Source organism: Peromyscus eremicus, chromosome 8a (assembly GCF_949786415.1).
Source record: "Peromyscus eremicus chromosome 8a, PerEre_H2_v1, whole genome shotgun sequence".
Lineage (NCBI taxonomy): Eukaryota > Metazoa > Chordata > Mammalia > Rodentia > Cricetidae > Peromyscus > Peromyscus eremicus.
Genome location: NC_081423.1, coordinates 70000438 through 70021153, shown reverse-complemented (window position 1 = coordinate 70021153; position 20716 = coordinate 70000438). Strand labels below are relative to the sequence as shown.

The window sequence follows — 20716 nt, the reverse complement described above, 5'->3', positions numbered from 1 at the left end:
ATTAAGTGTGTGCGTGTGTTGTCACGACGTACAGTACATTCAGAGATCAGAAGACAGCTTGTGAGAGTTGATTCTCTCCTTTCATCGTATTGAACTCAGGTCTTCTGGCTTGGTGGCAGGCACCTCTACTCTGAGCTATCTCACAGGCCCCAAGGGATTTATTCAGATCCATTTTAAAAATACTGTGCATACCAAATGAGATAGATTTTAAATTAGCCAGTATGGGGCTGGAGATATAGCTCAGTGGTAGAGTACTTGTTGAGCTAGAGTTGAAGGCCTAGTGTAGTGGTTCGTACCTGTAATCCCAGCACTGGAGGTTGAGGCAGGAGGATCACCACAAGTACAAGGCCAGATTGGAGTACAAAGGGAGACTTACTCTCAAAAACAGCAAAGATTGGGGCTGGAGAGATGGCTCAGCAGTTAAGAGCTCTTAAAGTTCTTTCAGAGTGTCGGAGACCAGTCCGACCTGTCGAACAGTTCTTGAGGGGAGAAGTGAGGATTAAAAATAATAGAGATGAAAAATAGAGACATACACTATACATATATAGTGTAATAGACATAAAAGAAAAAGACAGAGACACAAGATAGTTTTGGGAGGGCTCTGGGTCAATACTACAGTCGCCTCAAGTTTATTCCTAATGGACTTTTTATATACCAGCTCGTGGAGTGGCAAAAGACCCCTCCCTCTTTCAAGATCAAGGTACAAAGTACAAACAAGTGTAGACCCTTAATTTTCAAAACACCTGGTAACCACACCTTTGGCCAAAACATCCTATTATGCAGCCTTATGGGGCAAGGCAAACTCAGTCTCTCTGACCCTGAGTCAAGATGGAATAAGGCTTCACTATGAAGTCTCTGTAGGCCCCCACAGCAGAGAACCTGGGTTCAATTTCTAGCACCCACGTGGTTGCTTACAACTCCAATTCCAGGGGGTATGATACCCTCTTCTGATTTCCAAAGGCTCCTGCAGGAATGCAGTACACATATATACACTCGGGCACTCACACATATTCATAATTTTACATTTTAAAATACTCTTTAAACACCAAAGACAGGTGAGGCTCAGGGGAGAAAAGAAAGAAAGGTAAATAAAAGCCAGGGGGAAAAAAAAACTTAAAGTTACTGGATGTGATGAAGTATCCCAGCACTTGGGAGGCTGAGGCAGGCAGATCTCTGTGAGTTCCAGGCCAGCTAGGGCCACCTTGTCTCAAAAAATAAAAATAAAGGCCTGGAGAGATAGCTTAGTGGTTAGGAGTGATTGTTGTTCCTCCCAGAGGAACTGAGTTTGGTTCCCAACACCCACATTGGTTTGCTCACAACTGCCTACCTCTAGCTTCAGAGGATTCCATGTCTCTTCTAGCTTCCTCCAGCACCCACAAAAGACACACAGACATACAAATAAATTAAAATAGAATAAAAAATAATAATCAAATAAAAATGAAAGTCATTATTTGTAAGGCATGTTTCAATCTAACGTGTGTTTGATTTGTCTTTACCTAGGTATCTTTTTGTTTGTTTATTTGTTTGTTTGAGACAGGGTTTCACTGTGTAGCTTTGGCTCCTTTCCTGGAACTCACTCTATAGCCTTGAACTCACAGAGATCCGCCTGGCTCTGCCTCCCAAGTACTGGGATTAAAGGCATGTGCCACCACTGCCTGGCCACACCTAAGTATCTTTAATCTGTGTTGATTTGAGGAAATGCTCTTTTTTTTTTTTTTTTTCTTGAGACAGGATTTCTCTGTGTAACAGCCCTGGCTGTCCTGGAACTTGCTTTGTAGACCAGGCTGGCCTTGAACTCACAGAGATCCGCCTGCCTTTGCCTGGGCACTATTCTTTTCCTCTATAGTGCACAGCCAACTCCACGAATTTATTATTGTTATTGTTGTTATTATTATTATTATTATTATTATTATTATTATTATCATCAGATGGCCTAGAACTCACTATGTAGACCAGGCTGTTCTTAAATTCACAGAGTTCCACTAGCCTCTGCCTCTGGAGTACTGGGATTAAAGTAGTACACCATCACACTTGGCAAGGCTCCACAAACCCTTTGTGATTAGGAATTTCACAGCCTGTGGAGCGCTTGCCCAGCACTGAATAAACTGAATGTGAGGATCTAGGCTTATAATCCCAGCACTGGGGGGGGGGGGGGACAGGAAGACCACAAATTCAGGGTTATCTTTGGCTACCTAGTGAGTTGGAGGCCAGTGTGAGTTACATGAGACCCTGTTTCGAAAACAAAACAAAATGAAAAGACCCTTTCATTTTGTTCCTGGTTTTCTGTCCCCTTAGCAAGTCTTAAACTTGGGAATGTGGAGACCTCTGAAGCCATCTAACCCGCTCTCCCTTACAGAGAGAGAAGGAAACAGAAGTCACAGAGGAGATTAACTTGATCAAGGTCATATAACAAGTGAATGACTGAGCTAGAACTTGACACCCTTTCCAGTTACCAGGCCCGTGCTCTAATAGACTGTCCTCTCCCTCCCTCTGAGCAGTCCCTGACTGTCGTCAAAAAGTAGTGGCAGGTACTCAGGTTTCAAACAACTGTAACGATTTTTTAAAGTTTGTTTGTTTGTTTATTTTTCTATTATCAGCTTGATACAGTACGAATTCTTATCCTAATAGTGAAATGTTTCACTGAGGCTTGCCCAGTGATTGAGTAAACCCAAAACTTATTCTAAGCCACAGTCATCCTAGGGTCCCCCCTGCTATATGGTTTCTCTGGTTCTGTGGGTTGCAGTCTGATTGTTCTTTGCTTTATAGTTTTTGAGTCAATGTCCTACTATGTAGTCCAGGCTAGCTTCGAACTCATAGAGATCCACTTGCTTCTGCCTGCTTGGCGCTGGGATTAAAGGGTTGGGCCACCAAGCTCAAGACTAAAGCAAACACACAAACAATGATTTATATTGCGTTTGACTCCTGATTGGTTTTAGAGTATTGTAAGTTTGGGCCCGGCAGAGGTAGGTTGGTCGCTGAGCCTGGTCTACACAGCAAGTGCCAACCAGCCAAAGTTTTTAGACCCTGCTGGGTCATCTCACTGGCTCCTAGCTCTTTGGTCCCTCTGTACAGCCCAGGCTGACTTTAATCGAGATCCTCCTCCCTCAGCCTGCCGAGTGCTGGAATGTTCTGGTGCTCGGCTCTACGTCTCATTTGTCTGTCTAACATTAGTTTTATTTGTTGGACCGTTTCCTGTGTCCCTTGAGGGTATCTTACTTGGATGTGGATAGCTATCTGCCTCATGGCAATTTATTTGATTACTTAGAAGAGAACAGTTATTTTATCAAACTAGGATATCACTATCCAAATAGAACCTTCTGTAGTGACAGGAACATTCTGTATTTCTGTTGTAATATAAGACAGCCAGTAGCCACACGAGTTCGGTTTCCAGCATCTATATGTTGACTTGCAACCATCTGTAACTCCAGTTTCAGAAGATCAGATAACCTCTGACCTCCGAGCGCAGCCGGACATACATGTGGAGCACATATATGTACAGGAAAAACACTAACACACATAAAGCAAATCTAAAAATATTTTTTTTGGTTACAAAGCTACTTTGGAGTGTGCCTCACAGGAATAAAACACAGGGAAAGATTAATGCCCCTACACACCCCCAAGAGCGCTTGGGATGGTTCCTCGAAGGGGAAAAAGCACTAAAGGGACCCACCGCAGACTCAGGGCAAAGGGAATGCCATCCGCGCTGGGGCCTGTGAGTGCTGCTCACCCATAGTGGGGATTGGCTCCAGGCACACAGCCAGGGGCAGAGGGTGGGACACAAAGCCACAGGTTCCTCCTCTTCATTTGCCTTCCTGACTCTGCCCCATCTCCCTCCGCTTGCTGGTGACAACAGAAAGCCCACCACCTCAGCGCTTTCCCTTAACCCAGTTGCTCCGCTTTTTCTTGTTCTTCTGGCAGGCATGTTTACTGGGAGTCACAGCAGCCGTCACCTGCCTCTGTTGTGTCCCTTGGCAGGATCTTGAGCAGCCCAGGCTGACCTTGACCTCTTGATCCTACCCACCTTCCAAGGACTGAGATATAGGCATGCACCATGGCAACTGGCAGATGTGAAGCTTATATTTATTGTTATTGTTGTTGTTGTTATTTGTTTTTGTTTTTCGATACAGGGTTTCTGTGTGTATCCCGGCTATCTTGGAACTCTGTAGACCAGACTGGCCTCAAACTCACACAGATCCACCTGCCTCTGCCTCCTGAGTACTGGGATTAAAGGCGTGCACCACCACCTCCGCCCAGCTCAAATTTTTTAAAACAGTAAATACAGAATGAATTTACTGATGAACTTAATGTGTAAAAAGCCCAGGGTTATATACCTTCCTTCATGGCTGATTCCAGTTAATCATATGATAATCAGCTTCTTTCTATTTGATCTCTTGGGTCTGTGTTTTATCTATTAGCTTTGTTCTCAAGGACTTTAAAGGGTTTTTTTTATTATTACATTTATTTATTGTGGGGGCTAGGACTAGGTGGTCATATCTGTGTGTGTGGAGATCATGTGGGAGTCAGTCATTTGCCTCCGTTCCGTGTGTCCTGGGAAATAGCCCGGGTCCTCAGGCTTGGCAGCGAGCACCTTATACACTCAACTATCTTATCTTACTGGCCCTCAGGGACATCGTTTGACTTTTTTTTGTTTTTTGTATTTTGTTTTTTTGTTTTTTGTTTTTGAGACAGAGTCTCTCTACCTAGTACTGGCTGTCCTGTAACGATGTAGGCCACGATGGTCTCAACTCAGAGATCTGCCTGCCTCTGCCTCCTGAGAGCTTAGATTAAAGGTGTGCACCAGTACACCTGGCCTTACACATAATTTTTATTACTCTTTTCTTTGAATAACTACATTGATGATGATAATAATTTAACAGATATGGGCTGGAGAGATGATTCAGTGGTTAAAAATACCTGCTGCTCTTGCAGAGGACCTGGGTTTGGTTCCCAGCACCCACATGGTGACTGCAAACCATCCATAAGTCCGGTTCCAGGGCATCACACAACCTCTTCTGGCCTTGGTGGGCACACACTTGGTGTACATATAGACATACAGGCAAAATGCTCATACACGTAAAATGAATACATCATTTTATTAATTTTATTTTTATTTTATGGTCAGCGATGCTTTGCCTCCATATGTGCCTGTGTGAGGGTGTCAGAAGCCCTGGAACTAGAATTGCAGACAGGTGTAAGCTTCCATGTGGGTGCTGGGAATTGAACCTGGGTCCTCTGGAAAGAGCACCCAATCCTCTTAACTGCTGAGAGGTACCAGTCCCTGAATACATCTTTAAAAAATATTCATTTGTATTTTCTTTTTTTTTTTTTTTTTTTTTTTTTGAGACAGGGTTTCTCTGTGTAGCTTTGGAGCCTGTGTCCTGGATTTCACTCTATAGACCAAGCTGGCCTCGAACTCACAGAGATCTGCCTGGCTCTGCCTCCCAAGTGCTAGGATTAAAGGTGTACACCACCACCGCCCGGCTTATTTTTTTTTCCATTTGTATTATTTTTAAGTGTGTGTGTGTTGTGTGGATACACGCATGTGAGTACATAGAGCTGAAGTTATAAGTAGTGTCAGTCATCCAATGCGGGTGCCAGGAACTGAACTCTAGTCCTTTGGAAGAGCAGTATATGCTCTTAACTGCTAGCCATCTCTCCATCTCTAAAATAAATCTTTCTTTGAAAATTTATTTTTAAATAATTTAACAAGTTATTGAATTTGTGTACTTGTTTTGCTTGAAAATTATTCTCAAGTCTCTGAAAACTTCGATGATAATCTCATAGCAAAACAGTCTGAACTAATGAATGGTTAAATTAAAATAATTAGCTGGGCGGTGGTGGCACACATCCTTAATCCCAGCACTGCAGAGGCAGAAACAGGCGGATCTCTTGAGTTTGAGGCCAGCCTGGTCTACATAGCGAGTTCCAGGGCAGCCAGGGCTGTAGAGTGAGAGAGACCCTGTTTCTAATTAATAAAGTAATTAAATTATTGTATATCTACTTGAGGGAGTATTTTGAGACCTTTAGATATCTTCATAATATAAATGGCAGGCTGAATGAGGTCACCTATATTGTGTAGTCCTAACTCTTGGAGGTGGAGGCAGGAGGAACAATCATTCAAGGTCAACTCTCCCTATGTAATGCATTCAAGGCCAAGATGGGCTACATAAGATACTGTCTCAAAAACCAAAAACAAAGAAAATGTTAAAATCAGTAGGATGTATGTAGCTCAGTGGTAGAGTGCCGACTATAATGTGTGAGACCCTAAGTTTATCTCAAGCAGCATAAAACCAAAAGGCAAGAAATAAGCCAGTGTATCAATGTCAGTATTTTGGGTGTGATATGGTACATGGTTTTACAAGATGTTGCCATTGGGAAATCTGGACAAAGAGTGTATAGATCTGTGTATTATTTCTTACAGTCTTCATCTGACTCTAGTTATCTTGAAAACTTAAAAAAAATGAAATCACAGCTGGGCATGGTGGCATATGCCCTTAATCACAGCACTCAAGGCAGAGGCAGGCAGATCTCTGAGAATTCAATGCCAGCCTGGTCTACAGAGCAAGTTCCAGGACAACCGGTACTACACAGAGAAATCCTGTCTTGAAAAACAAAAATAAGATAAAAATTGAAATCAAAATTATAAATGTATGCCGGGCGTTGGTGGCGCACGCCTTTAATCCCAGCACTTGGGAGGCAGAGGCAGGTGGATCTCTGTGAGTTCGAGGCCAGCCTGGGCTACCAAGTGAGTTTCAGGAAAGGCGCAAAGCTACACAGAGAAACCCTGTCTCGAAAAACCAAAAAAAAAAAAAAATTATAAATGTATAACATAAAAATATTTTTATGGACATAAAACTAACAGGCTAAAACCCAAGGGCACACTGTATTGTGACTGTGTCAAATAATGCACAGGGAAAAAGGAAACCCGCGTGTGCTCATGATGACGTCTGAGTCATGCATTTCACATGACTTTCCTTTATACTTGGCCTCATTTGTCATTGTCCTATAATGCACATGTATTATAAATTCCACCATTAAAGAAGTAAGAGTTATCCTTTAAGAATGGAAGTTACTGTTTAAAAATCTTATTTTCTTCAGCATGCAAGTGTGAAGGAAAAGATAACCGAATTCCATTGCTGAAGGAAGTGTTTGAGGCCTTTCCTGAGACCCCCATTAACATCGACATCAAAGTCAACAACAACGTGCTGATTAAGAAGGTACAGGGTCATTCGGGTCATTGTCTCAGTAAGGCCAGAGTAGGTGACAGATTGACAGTGTGCAGAGGAGGACATGTGATATTCTGGGGACCAGCATTGTTTGATTTCAAAAACTAAGTGAGGTTGGGTAGGTAAGAGACTGATAGAGATCAAGGAAACTAGATAGGCCGGGACTCAGCATTATTTAAAGTAGTGCTCCATAAAGGTCACCAAAGCAAACTTTCCTCTGTCCCGTTTTCCGAGTGACTTGCCTAGCCTGGTCATGACTAAAGTAAGCTCTCTTAGGCTCCAGGCATCCTGACGTTTCTGTAATTGACTACCAGCTTTAAGTTGTTCATTCGTGGTTTGTTTATGTCAAATTACTAAGTAGTCATATTCTATTTTTATGTCAACTTCTGAGTAGTCATATTCTAATACGTTTTAGAGTGGTAAAGGTAAATAATTTTGCATTTCATAAAATAATCCCAATTTGCTTACCAGTTTTTCCACAGTTTTATACTATCTGTTAGCAGGTAATTGATTGTAACCTGTTTTCAGAGTAAAACGATATAGTTGGATTTACATATAGGCCTATGCATAAAATTTTGAATTTTCATACTTACCTGGCAGGGGAGATACCATGATCACAAAGGTGGTTTTTCCAGGGCGAGGCTTAAGAACAAGGGAATCCGTAGCTGATATGTAGAACCGAATTGTATTGTAAAATAAAATTTAAAAAAAAAAAAAGATATGTGGATGGGGAGTGAGAACCAAGTAAACTTTTATTTTTATTTTTTAAATAAATAAACCTTTTGAACCTGTAAAAAAAAAAAATGTTGAATTTTCCCATGTAGGTCTCAGAACTGGTGAAGCAGTATAAGAGAGAGCACCTGACGGTGTGGGGCAATGCGAGCTCTGAAATTGTGGAGAAGTGTTACAAAGAGGTAAGCTTCAGAAGTGACCCGGGATGCAGGCTCTGTTTGTACAGCTCACTGTCACAGGAGTTTGCAACGCCCACTCGTCTCCTAGCTCACATGGGAACGGAAGGAACTAGCCAGACGTTGCTCATAGAGATGATGGACTGCATCTGGCAGCTTATGTTGGTTGTGACGTGGTCTAGGGGGTCTTGATTGGGTTCATTTTCCTCTGCCTGTTAAAGGATTAAAAACAGAAAAAGTCTGAAGTCCACAGGGAGCAGCAAAACAGCCTCAAACACCGAGACAGAACCAGCAGTTAAAGGAAGGTGTTTACTGGGCGTGAGGAAGTACGCACACAGCAGACGTGCAGAGAAGAAGACCCTCTGCAAAGTCGGGGGCAGGGCCTCAGAAAGCTGAAAATCCAGTGTCTTCTCGAGGCTCGGGGGTTTTAAAGCCTCTGAAGAGTCAGTCCCCTCCGTCAGGGTTGGTCAGTGTGAAGACAGGATGGTTGCTTAGACTGCAGCTGTTGGGTGACATGTCCTGATCAGGCCCTGAATTTTTTGAGCTAGTCCATCTGCAGGGGGCCTGGTGGGTGACAAAAGCTGCCAGGCTTTTGTCTCAAATCAGGAGGTTGAAGAAGAAGCTGGCCATGTTGGAAATCAACAGGTTTGTTACCTAGCCATGGCCCCTCTCTTCCCTATCTGTCTGTCTGTCTGCCTACAGGGAGTCTCTCAGTTATAATATGGTTCACTGAACTGCATCACATACTACTAAGATTTGTCCATCATGGGTTGGGGATTTAGCTCAGTAGTAGAGCGCTTGCCTAGCAAGCGCAAGGCCCTGGGTTCGGTCCTCAGCTCTGAAGGGAAAAAAAAAAAGATTTGTCCATCAATATTGTATGCATCATACAGGAAAGAAAATCTTTGTGTTGTAATGTCTGTTTTATTGGCCCTTTAAATTTCTCTGTGTGTAATTTCAAAACAAATTATTTTGTTTTCCAAGTTGTTTTTGCTCTTCCACACATACTCAAGCCAAGGTGATGAGTGTCGCATGGTATGTCCCTTGGGACATTCACTCTTTGAAAATTTCCTGGTTGCTGGAAATGTGTCTGTAAAAATTTGCTTTGTTTTTGAAATGATTTCCCACATTTCCTCCAGCAACTTTCATGAGCTCATAGAACTTGGAATTCAAATACCAAAAAAAAAGTCTTAAGAACTAAAGATTCCTTTTTATTTTCATTTAGAGAATTAATTCATTTACTTGTGGTACTGGGGATTCAACCAAGCCTGATACATTTGTTGGTTCATACCATGCTACCATTGAGTTATAGCCTAAGCTTGGGGCCCTTTTTTAAGGACACAAAGGATATCAAAGTGTAGGGGAAAATATGACACATAGAAATTCCAGATAGATACAAAGATCTCTTAGGACAGTTCTTCCTTCTCAGCAGAAAAAAAAACCAAAATACTCAGGGTTCAGCATGGCATGACTCAGAGTACAGCTGAGGCCCATTAAGCTGAGTGTTTTAAGCGCTCTAGGCCACGAGGGCCCAAGGTAGCTGTGAACAATAGGAGAGAGACCACAGAGCTCGTGTGCTGGCTACATGGCTTCAGAGCTTAAGAACTTAAAACTAGAATGTTTTCCCTCATAGCTGGTCATCGTCTAATGGCACTTTAAGGTGTCAGCACGGGGAGAGAATGTACCAGAGGCCACCTGCTAGCATGTTTGACATCATCACACAACCTGTCAAAAGATAACGAGATTAAAATGCTGGGGAGCCGCATCTGTCTGGAGTCGCTGGTGGGGAATGTACAGCCGCTTTCTTCAGTAGCTGAAGAGGGTTTGTTTTAAATAAAACTAAACACACAGTCGCCGTATGAATCAGCAATTTCATCTCAGTCGTTTATCCCCAGACCCGGGCAACGGTGGGAGGAGGGAACTGACTCCACAGAGTTGTCCTCTGATGGCCGCTTGTGAACCGTGGCGTGAACACCCACACGTACAACATGCATATACCAAAAATAAATTAAAAATGAAGCTAGGCCTGGTGACATGTGCCTTTAATCCCAGTGCTCAAGAGACAGAGGCAAGCAAATATCTGGGTTTGAGGTCAGTCTGGTCTGTAAAGAGAGACCATGTCTCAAAAAAAAAAATTACTATAAGAAAAATAATTAAGCCGGGTGGTAGTGGTGCACACCTTTAATCCTGGCACTTGGGAGACAGAGCCAGACGGATCTCTGTGAGTTCGAGGCCAGCCTGGGCTACAGAGTGAGTTCCAGGAAAGGCGTAAAACTACACAGAGAAACCCTGTCTCAAAAACAAAAACAAAAACAAACAACAACAAAACAAAAACAAAATAATTAAAAACTCAACCTTAAACCAGGCTGCAATGCAGGACTGTAATCCCAGCTACTCTGGAGGCTGAGGCAGGAGGATCAAAAGGTCAAGGTAAACCCAGGCTACAAAGTAAATTCAAGACCAGCCTGGGAAACTTGGCAAGACCCTGTCTCAAAATAAAAAGTAAAAAGAGGCGTGGAGCTATAGCTCAGCAGTAGAACACTTCCTTAGCAATACTCAAAGCTTTGGGTTTGAACACACAGACATGCACACACACACTCACACTCAAAATGTTACATACTGATGGGGTGGCAAGATGGCTCAGCAGGTAGGAGTACTTATGGCCAAGCCTAATGACCTACACTCAATCCCCCGGGACCCAGGCTGTGGAAGGAGAGAACTAACTGCTTTCTGCAAGTCATCCTCTGACCACCACACAGCACCCCCCACCCCTGAATAAATAAATATAAATCTTTAAAAGTTACGTGCTGGGGCCGGAGAGATGGCTCACTTGTTGCTCAAGCTTTAAGCCCAAGTTTGAGTCCCAGCATCCATGTAACAGGCATGAGGTTGACCTCCAAACATGGGCACAAGTACGGCCACCCCAAACAAACATGTACAGAGAGAGAGAGAGAGAGAGAGAGAGGAGAGAGGAGAAAGAGAGAGAGAGAGGAGAGAGGAGAGAGATGAATAAGTAAAACCCTTCTTTAAAAAAGAATTGTATGCTGTATGATTCCATTTATATAACATTCTCAAAACTGTAGATGTGAATTGCAGCTTGGTGGCTGCCAGGAGACAGGCACTGGAGCGGGTAGGGAGTGGGCACAGTGTTGATAGAATATTCTGTCTCGTTTGTGGTGGTTATAGGAATCTGTACATGATCGCACAGAATTTAAACACATGCTTGCACACACACACACACACACACAGATGGAAACAGGTTAAAAATGATGACACAAAGGGAAAATGATGCAAACTGACTAAAATCTGTCATCTAATCAGCAGTCATACATCATTGTCAACTGGCTTTCCTCTAGTACAGCCTCATCACACATCGCCTTCTGGAGAAGCCAAGTCAAGCACATGTCACACTCCACTGGTTTTATAACTTTCTGTGAGTCTATAGTTATTTCTAAATCAGAGCTAGATTCTTGTTCTAATTTACAAAATTCTATCATTCATTCATTTTACAACAGGGTCTTATTAGGTAGCCCAGGCTGGCCTCAAACTTGAGATCCCTTTGCCTCAGCCTGCCATGTTCTGGGAGTGCAGGTGTGTACGGTCACACTTTATGTTCTGCATATGATCTGTAACAGCAGAACAATGACGTATTTGCAGCAGTATTGATGTGCATGTGTGCACTCTAGGGACTCTGGTTTGTTTTTGTTTTTTTCCAAGACAGGGTTTCTCTGTGTAGCCCTGGCTGTCCTGGAACTGTAGACCAGGCTGGCCTCAAACTCACAGCGATCCACCTGCCTCTGCCTTCCGAGTGCTGGGATTAAAGGCATGAGTCACCACCGCCCAGTGAGCTGTGTATATTCAGCAGGAGCCAAATTACCAGACATTTCGTGTATTGTCTTTTTTGCTGTTGTGTTGGTGTGTTTCTCCTAGTCTCTAGTTGTCCATACATAACCAACAGACCCACGTGTTACAAAAGCACCAAAGAGACTTCAGTGGAATTCATTCCTCCATGGGCTCCAAAGTAGATCATTACTTATGGATTATGGACTACCTATTTCTGAGTTGTTATTGTAATGAATATTCATAATTCAGAGAATGTTTGCAAGAGTTGTCAGCATATAGTCTGGGAAATATATCCTGAGGTTTATAAGATGATCCTGCCTATTAAAGTAACATATAATGTTGTTTGTGTTTTAGAACTCAGACATCCCTATACTCTTCAGCCTACAGCGTGTTCTGCTCATCCTTGGTCTTTTCTTCACTGGCCTCTTGCCCTTTGTGCCCATTCGAGAACAGTTCTTTGAAATTCCAATGCCTTCTATCATACTGAAGTAAGTCCTTCTGCTCTTTACCAGTTACCTGTTACTACTGAATGGTCACGTAATGAAAATGGCTTATGCTCATCCCCATCACTCTTAGGTGCTAGGGATCGAGTGCTGGGTGTGGGTGGATTCTCCCAGCTCAACCCTCAGCCTTTGCTGTAGTTCACACGTGGTTTATCCTCACTAAACTTGGGCTTGTTTTCATCTGTGCTGAGTCGTGGTAGGATCCCTAGGAGGTGATTAGATGATTTAGGGGGCTGAATTCCTTTCCTGTGGGAATGAGTTTTCTCTTGTTTTTTTTTCCTGCTGCTTCTCACATCCAAGCGCCTCCCTTCTGCCAGTGCCCACTGCTTTCCTGCTGCCTTGAAGCCCTCACAAGAAACAAACCAGGCGGGTGGTGGTGGCGCACGCCTTTAATCCCAGCACTCGGGAGGCAGAGCCAGGTGGATCTTTGTGAGTTCGAGGCCAGCCTGCGCTACAAAGCGAGTTCCAGGAAAGGCGCAAAGCCACACAGAGAAACCCTGTCTCGAAAAACCAAAGGGGGGGGGGGGGCGAGGGGAAAGAAGCAAACCAATACTAGTGCTGTGCTTTTGTGCTTCTAGAACTGTGATCTAAGTAAACATTTTTTTTTTGTAAACATCCCAGCCTCAGACACTTTATTATAGCTGCGGAAAAACAGACTAAAGCAAATATCAGCAATAAAATAAATAGACTTTCCCACCCCTAGCTGTAGGCAGTTGACATCTTCTGGAGGAGAGGGTCGGCTTTCCCCCATGGTATAGCCACTATTACCTCACCCATGCTCTAGTAACTCCATGCCTGTGCTCAGGTAAGCAACCCTAATTCAACTGAGTTTATGGAACATAAGATGGGGGTTATTGGAAGGAAGAAATGATCCAAAGGGCATGGGAATGGGATAAAAAAAGAGTAGTGGGGGATTAATATGATCAAACTACATATTACAGTTCCTTATTGTGTGTGTGCATGAGTGCAGTCTAAGTGTGCCTGCACATGTAGAGGTCAGAGGGCAACCCTCAGCAATCAGTTCTCTCCTTCTACCACATGAGTCATCAGATTTGGTAGCAAGCACCTCGCTGAGCCATCTCGATGGCCCATTTTCAGTATTCTTATATTTTTCATTGTGAGCCTAGCCTTTAACGGCTGAGCTATCCCTCCAGCCCATTTTCAGTATTCTTTTTTTTTTTTTTTTTTTTTTTTTTTTTTGGTTTTTTTGAGACAGGGTTTCTCTGTGTAGCTTTGCGCCTTTCCGCCTTTCCTGGATCTCTTTCTGTAGACCAGGCTGGCCTCAAACTCACAAAGATCCACCTGCCTCTGCCTCCCGAGTGCTGGGATTAAAGGCATGCGCCACCACCGCCCGGCCATTTTCAGTATTCTTATGATTAGCTCCTGCTGCAGGCTATTTTGACTGTTTGAAATTCTTAATGACAAGCTGTTTATTTTATCAATTCTCAATTATATTTGTTAAAAGTCTTCATGGACATTTCTTAGACAAAACAGCTGAAAATACCATTTCATTCACACACACACATCTTATTAGTGTAGCCCAGATGACTTCAAACTCATGGCAACCCCATTACCCAGCCTCTAGAGTGCTGGGATTTCAGGCATGTGCTGCCCCAACCTGTTCTGCTCAGAAAACACTTGTCTGCAAAGAAGCTGTTTTCATTTGCTGTACTAGAAAGACTAACCATTTATTACTGAAGTGTTTGGCTCTTTCCTGCCTAGACTAGAGCACCATGTCCTCTAGACAGCACAGTGCACTCTTGAGGGAAGCGGATGTTGTTGTAATACAAACACAGGAAGCAGAACACTCTGAGAGGTGATGACAAGGACCAAAGGGACGGCTCAGTTGGTAACGTACCTGCTGTGCAAGCACTAGGACCTGAGTTCGGATCCCCAGAGCCCATGTAAAATCCAGGACAGCAGCATCTGTCTGCAGCCCCAACACTGTAGGATGGAGACTGGCAAATTCCTAGAACTCACTGATCAGCCAGCTAGGCCGAACCAGTGAACTCAAGGTCCAGGGAGAGACCCTGTCTCAAAGGAAAAAAACAAAAAGAGGTTGGAAATGATCAAACAAGATTCCACATCATCAACCTCTGGCATCCACATGTGTACACACACACACTTGCACAAACGCACATGAACATGTACCACACACACACACACACATATATAGTAAGTATGACTTCATAGAATATTATTTCTATTTGCTTTGATATTGTGTGCAGTACACTGGACACTTAATAAAATAATTAGGAATTGCATTTAGTGAGATAATTAATATTTGAGGTATGAATCCCTTAGATTCCTGAAATTTTGACCAAGACTTCCCATCTGGGCCAATGTTAGAGAAAACTTTATTCGGAGTTTCTATTAAAACCAAAAATCAAGCTGGGTGGTGATGGCCCACGCCTTTGATCCCAGCACTTAGGGGAGGCAGAGGCAGGCCGATCTCTGGGTTTGTGGTGAGCCTGGTCTACAGAGCAAGTTCCAGGACAGCCAGGGCTACACAGAGAAACCCTGTCTCGAAAAACCAAACCAGAACAAAACAAAACAAAATTGGAACTAGAGATACAGCTTGGTTGTTAGAATGCTGGGTTAGTATCCATGATGCCCTCAACTTTATCCCAGAATTGCATAAACTGAGTGGGGTGCCACATGCAGGGGCTAGGGAGGTGGCTCAGTGGGGAAAGTGCCTGCCGCAGAAGCATGAGGACCTGAGTTCAGGTCCCCTGTACCCATGTAAAGCCAGATGCGGCAGTCTGCATCAGTAACCTAAGGGCTCGTAGGAAACAGACTGGTGGTCCCGGAGTTCAGCCCGCTTAGCCCATATGTGAGTACACACAGAGAAGGAAGGGGAAGGAGGCGGGGAAGAAGAGAGCGAGGGCAGGAGAAGTTAGAAAAGAAACAAGAAATGAAGAACTGGGGAGCATGAAAAGCCTGTTTGACAAATGACAAACAAACTCAGAGTGCAGCCGAGAAGCCTTGGCAGGAGAGAGGTGCGGCAGAGATTTCCTGGCAGATGGCTGTGCAGCTCCAGACCTCAGAAACTGGAAGAAGACAAAAGCAAAAATAATAACTAAACAAAACACAGCAGAATCAGGCACATCTTTGTCCTTAGGAATAGAATTAACCTTTGTCTTCTCTGTTGCTTATAGAGTTTAATAATTGCTAGTTCTTAAGTTTTATTTATTTATTGTTTGTTTGTTTGATTTTTTGAGACAGGGTATCACTGTGTAGTTCTCTCTGTCCTGGAACTCACTATGAAGACCAGACTGACTGGGAACTCACAACAGTCCTCCTGCCTCTGCCTCCCAGCCTATCTATAGGCACTGTCTTCAGTTTGAATTTGTCTTGTTCTATCACACTGATGCGTTCCTGCGTTCCTAATTCGTACTACTTTGACTTCCCTTAGGCTAAAAGAACCACACACTATGTCCAAAGGTCATAAGTTTCTCATCTGGCTTTCTGATACGTAAGTATTTTAGTTATTACTGTGGAGATTATAGATATAGATAAATGATATATGATATATAATATATATATATAATATTATATATATAATGTTTTTTGAAGTTTTTTTTTTTTTTTTTTGCATGTATATGTGTGCAAGCCTGCAGGTACGTTTGTGTACCACATGCATGCTTTGTGCCTGAGGAGGCCAGAAGAGGGCATTGGATCTCTTGTAACTGGATGGAGTTACCGGCAGCTATGAGCTGCCTGATGTGGGTTCTGGGAACCAACCCTGAGTCCTCTGCAAAAGTAGCAAGTGCTCTTAACTGCCAAGACATCTCTAGAGAGAGATCTATATATAAATGTGTGCTTGTATTGTTTTTGTTTTGTTTTGTCTTGTTTTTTCATGACAGGGTCTCACTGTAAAGCCCTGGCTGTCCTGGAATTTGTTATGTAGACCAGGCTGGCTGGCCTTGAAGTCACAGAGATCTCCCAACCAATGCAGGGATTAAAGGCATGCCCCTCCATGCCTGGCTTTTTAAAAAAGAATAAAATTGTTTTGTGTGCAGTGGGAAGTGGGCAGCCTATGCTGCATAGTGTGGAAGTCAGAGCACAACTCTGAGAAGTTGTTTCTCTCCTTCCAGCACAAGGGTACCAGGGGGTAGAGCTTATGGCAGGCTTGGCGGCAAGCTTTTCTACCTGTCAGCCCAACTCACTGGCCCTGGAGCTGTATTTATTGGGTGCTACCCTTGGAACATGGTGCAGTCTGTCCACATGTCATTTGTACGCAGGACTTGAGCGCCTACTGTGCAAGTGGATGCCAGTGAACCATCTGGACCGGCTTAGTCGCCAGTCACAAAACCTTAGTGGGAACCTAGAGAGAGAATCTCCTCAACCTTCATGAGAAAACCAAGCACCTGCCTGTTCACTTAAATGATTTACTCAAGGTTACGGAGCTAGTTACTAGCAAGGTTGCAAAAACTAACTGTTCCCTTCTACTTCCTTGCTGTTTCCACAAACCCACAGTTCAACATGGTGAGAAGAAGTGTGTGTGGCAATACAGGGTGTGTAAATGTGGGTACTGTCTACTGGCACATTTCTTGGAAATATTTGCTCCGAACCCTGACAACCACCCAAGTGTAGTTCTGCATACAAGCTCCTGATGCCTGATGTCCAGGAGTCCTGGAAAATTAGTCTTCTCTTTCCTGTATGACACAGGAGTGTGTTCTTTTTGTATTTTATTCTTGGGTTAATTTCTAGTTTTCAAGAATACATTTTTAAAAATAATTTAATTTATTATGTGCATTGGTGTTTTGCCTGCATGTATGGCTGTGTGAAAGTGTCAGATCTTGGAGTTACAGACAATTGTGAGCTGCCATGAGGGCGATGGGAATTGAACCCAGGTCCTCTGGAAGAACAACCAGTGCTCTTAACTTCTGAGCCATCTCTTCAGTCCCTCAAGAATACATTTTAATTGGTGCTAAAGCTCATGATTGCTAGATTTTTGTATATTTAATCACTGTGCTACATGTAAATGGATAGGAATAGGATTGATCTGTAGGGCCTGGAGGGATGGCTCGGTGGTTAAGAATGCAGACTGCCCTAGCGCAGAGTTTGGTTTTCAAAACCCATGTCAGGCTACTTGCAACTGCCTGTAACTCCAGCTCCAAAGGATCTGACGCCCTCTTCTGGCCTCCACATGCACCTGCACTCATGTGTGCACATATCTATCTACACAGACACCACACATAAAGACATAATTTAAAATAAAATAAAAAAAAGAATATTTGTGATTTCCCAGTATGACTAGTTCCCATCTTATTTAAGTGATTTGTAGTTTAAAAAATCATTTTTCTTTCTTTTTTTTTTTTTTTTGGTTTTCGAGACAGGGTTTCTCTGTGTAGCTTTTGCCTTTCCTGGAACTCACTCTGTAGACCAGGCTGGCCTTGAACTCACAGAGATCTGCCTGGCTCTGCCTCCTGGGTGCTGGGATTAAAGGCGTGTGCTACCGCCGCCGGGCTCATTTTTCATAGATACAGAAAATTGCAATGAATAGACATACAGAAATATATAAGATGGAACTACGATGGCACAGAACTTAAGTCGAATGCCCTGCCTTATTTATCTTGGAAAGTTGGGCACAGAACAGAGGTTTCTAGCTCATTCTCACTCTCATTTCAGCTCCAGCAGGCAAAGTGAGGGAGGAGCCTCCACTTCACTGAGGCGCTGCAAGGAGAAAGGTTTTGTGAGCATCCAGTGGCAGCCGAGAGCAGGCTCTGGGTGGCCAGCAGTCAGCAGATTCACCCAGCTGGGTGTGGTGGCATCTAGAGAGACAAGCAGATAGAGTTCTGTTGATCAGAGGTCAAATAGGCCAGCCTGGTCTACATAGGGAGTTTAGGCCAGCTAGGGCTACATAGTGAGTCTGTCCAAAAAGAAAGAAAGAGGGGGCTGGAGAGATGGCTCAGTGGTTAAGAGCACCAGCTGCTCTTCCAGAGGACCCGGGTTCAATTCCCAACACCTACAGGGCAGCTCACAACTGTCTATAACTCCAGTTCCAGAGGATCTGGCACCTTGGCAGAAACATATATGCAGGCAAAAAAAAAAAAAAAAAAAAAAAAAAATCAGTACATAAAAGTAAATAAATCTTAAAAAGAAAGAAAGAGAAAATCAATTTGTAATACCCATTATTACTTGAGATGTTCGTTTGTATTGCTGAAGCGCTGGGATTAAACTAGCAATTATTAAACTATAAGCTGTCAGAGAAGACAAAGGTTAATTCTATTCCTAAGGATGAAGATGTGCTTGATTCTGCTCTGTTTTCTTTCCCCTCTAGCCTATTAATGCGGAAAGCTTTATTTGACCACCTCACTGCCCGGGGCATCCAAGTAAGTCTGGGCACTGGTGTCCTTTGAAATAGCAGCGCCCACCCATTTGGTACAAGCCACAGTGCAGGGTCTTTATTACTCTGTCTGAGCTCTGACTTTGATGCGACAACTGTAATGAGGACAAATGTATGCTCTTCCTTGCAGTTAGTAATAAAGCATTAGCTAGATTCTTATGTAAATGAGGGCAGCTGAAGTCAGGGGTGGGATAGTGCATATCTAATGAGGAAATGGAATGTTTTTTTAAAAGAGCTTAATAATTTCTTAAAATGACAACCTTCATAAGGTTCACTGTAAGTGTGCTGAGATCCTAGTGGGTAAATATAAAATCATTTTCTGTTTAACATTTCTTCTGATACTTCCTACACCCCAATTCCCAGGTATACGTTTGGGTTTTAAATGAAGAACACGAGTACAAAAGAGCTTTTGATCTGGGAGCCACTGGAGTGATGACAGACTACCCAACAAAGCTTAAGGATTTCCTCAATAATTTTCCTGCGTAAGAAAGGGTCTCAGAATTACTCAAAGGAGACATGACGTGAAAAGATCCGAGGAAAGGTGTGGCACCATTGTTTCCCTGAGATTTGCAGAATGGTAAAAAGGTTTAATCAGTTAAGTTCTTATTACCTCATTTTAAAGCCTGTATGGGAATGTAGAAACTTCTCTATACTGTATATTTATTTTTCAACAATATTGCATATTTTACATTGGTAACTTGTTTTGAAAGATAACTGGCTATGAGATGTAAGTAGATCATTGATCAAGATGGCTATATGTGCTGCAGTAGTCTTCTATTGAAAATCTGAAATCAAAGACTAGAGGCCGAATCAGGCATTAGCCTTCACGGAGAACAAGATCAGATATAGGAAAAAGAAGATTATTGAGCTGGGCATGGTGATGTGAGCCTATAATCCCAGCACTTGGGAGCCTGAGGCAAGAGGGTCATGAGTTTCAGGCCAGCCTGGGCTACATAGTGAGCTCCCCTGTCTTTAAATTTTTGTAATTAAAAAAGGAAAAAAATTATTGAAGGCCATTGCAGCCTCTTTGAATTGTCTGGTTATGTCTAGGTGCATTTTAGTGAAAGGGAAAATACAGTGGAGGAAGCAGATGTTTAATCGTTAGCCGGCAAGGTGTGTGCTGGGGATAGAAGGTCAATCCAAGTAAAGTTTGTGACTTACTCAGAAATCAAATCTGTGGGCTGAAACAGACTTCGCGGTTGTGGTTGTTAACGGTGTCCCCTTATGTCCTTCTGTATGGAGTCTTTTTTCAGGTGCGTGACAATGCCACCGTGTCTATTTTTTTATGTCTTCACAAATAGACTTTTTAATTGTAAATTAAAACAAGAACCAATTAGTCATGTTTTTATGTTTCCTCTAAAGAAACACACGATTCTTATCTTTTGGGCTTGACTTGACTCTTTAAGCCTCCATCAGATTGTAAGTGACATTGCAGTCCTCGTAACAATTGAGCTGGTGGGAGCACAGCACCATCGCGGGTATTTTTAGTGTGAGCCTGCCCTTGACCTTCAGGAACTCAGTCTGCTGAGGACTAGCTACCGACAGACTTACCCAATGTTAGACATCACTTCCTCTGCTTTCTGATGTGACTCCATGTAAATCTGTTTCTAACCTTTTTGACTAAATTTTCATGATCTCAGATTGGGAGATAAGTATAATATGGACTAATAAATGTCTTTTGCCTAAATTATGTCTCTCGTGTGGGGTTTGCCACATACAGCTGTGATGTATGGATGGCCTTACGAGATCTCCCGTCTGTGGCTTTGTTGTTTAAACTGTAATAAAGTTTTCCAAGAATAAAACAAGGGGCTTGATTTTCTTTTACATTTGTAATTCCAGTGTGTTTCATATTTTTTCAGTTAATTAATCAATAAATGAGTAAACCTG

General features: G+C 42.9%; 1 protein-coding gene across 3 annotated transcripts in view; it reads left to right on the top strand.

Annotated features, from left to right (window-relative positions):
- The window catches only part of Gdpd1 (glycerophosphodiester phosphodiesterase domain containing 1), a 38023-nt gene extending 17507 nt beyond the window's left edge, over positions 1-20516 (top strand). Inside the window, exons 5-11 of one of the 3 annotated variants that reach the window (XR_009380688.1) lie at positions 7099-7217; positions 8051-8140; positions 12329-12462; positions 15893-15952; positions 18764-18815; positions 19193-19370; positions 20246-20516. Coding sequence is in view for 1 of the 3 variants with exons in the window: in XM_059271438.1 (XP_059127421.1) it covers positions 7099-7217; positions 8051-8140; positions 12329-12462; positions 15893-15952; positions 18764-18815; positions 19193-19315 (578 nt within the window). In the remaining 2 variants the exon portion in view is untranslated. Of the gene's footprint in view, positions 1-7098; positions 7218-8050; positions 8141-12328; positions 12463-15892; positions 15953-18763; positions 18816-19192; positions 19429-20245 lie in introns of those variants that run through there. The other 2 variants (XR_009380687.1, XM_059271438.1) reach the window with 2 other exon arrangements.
- Positions 20517-20716: the final 200 nt, after the last annotated feature.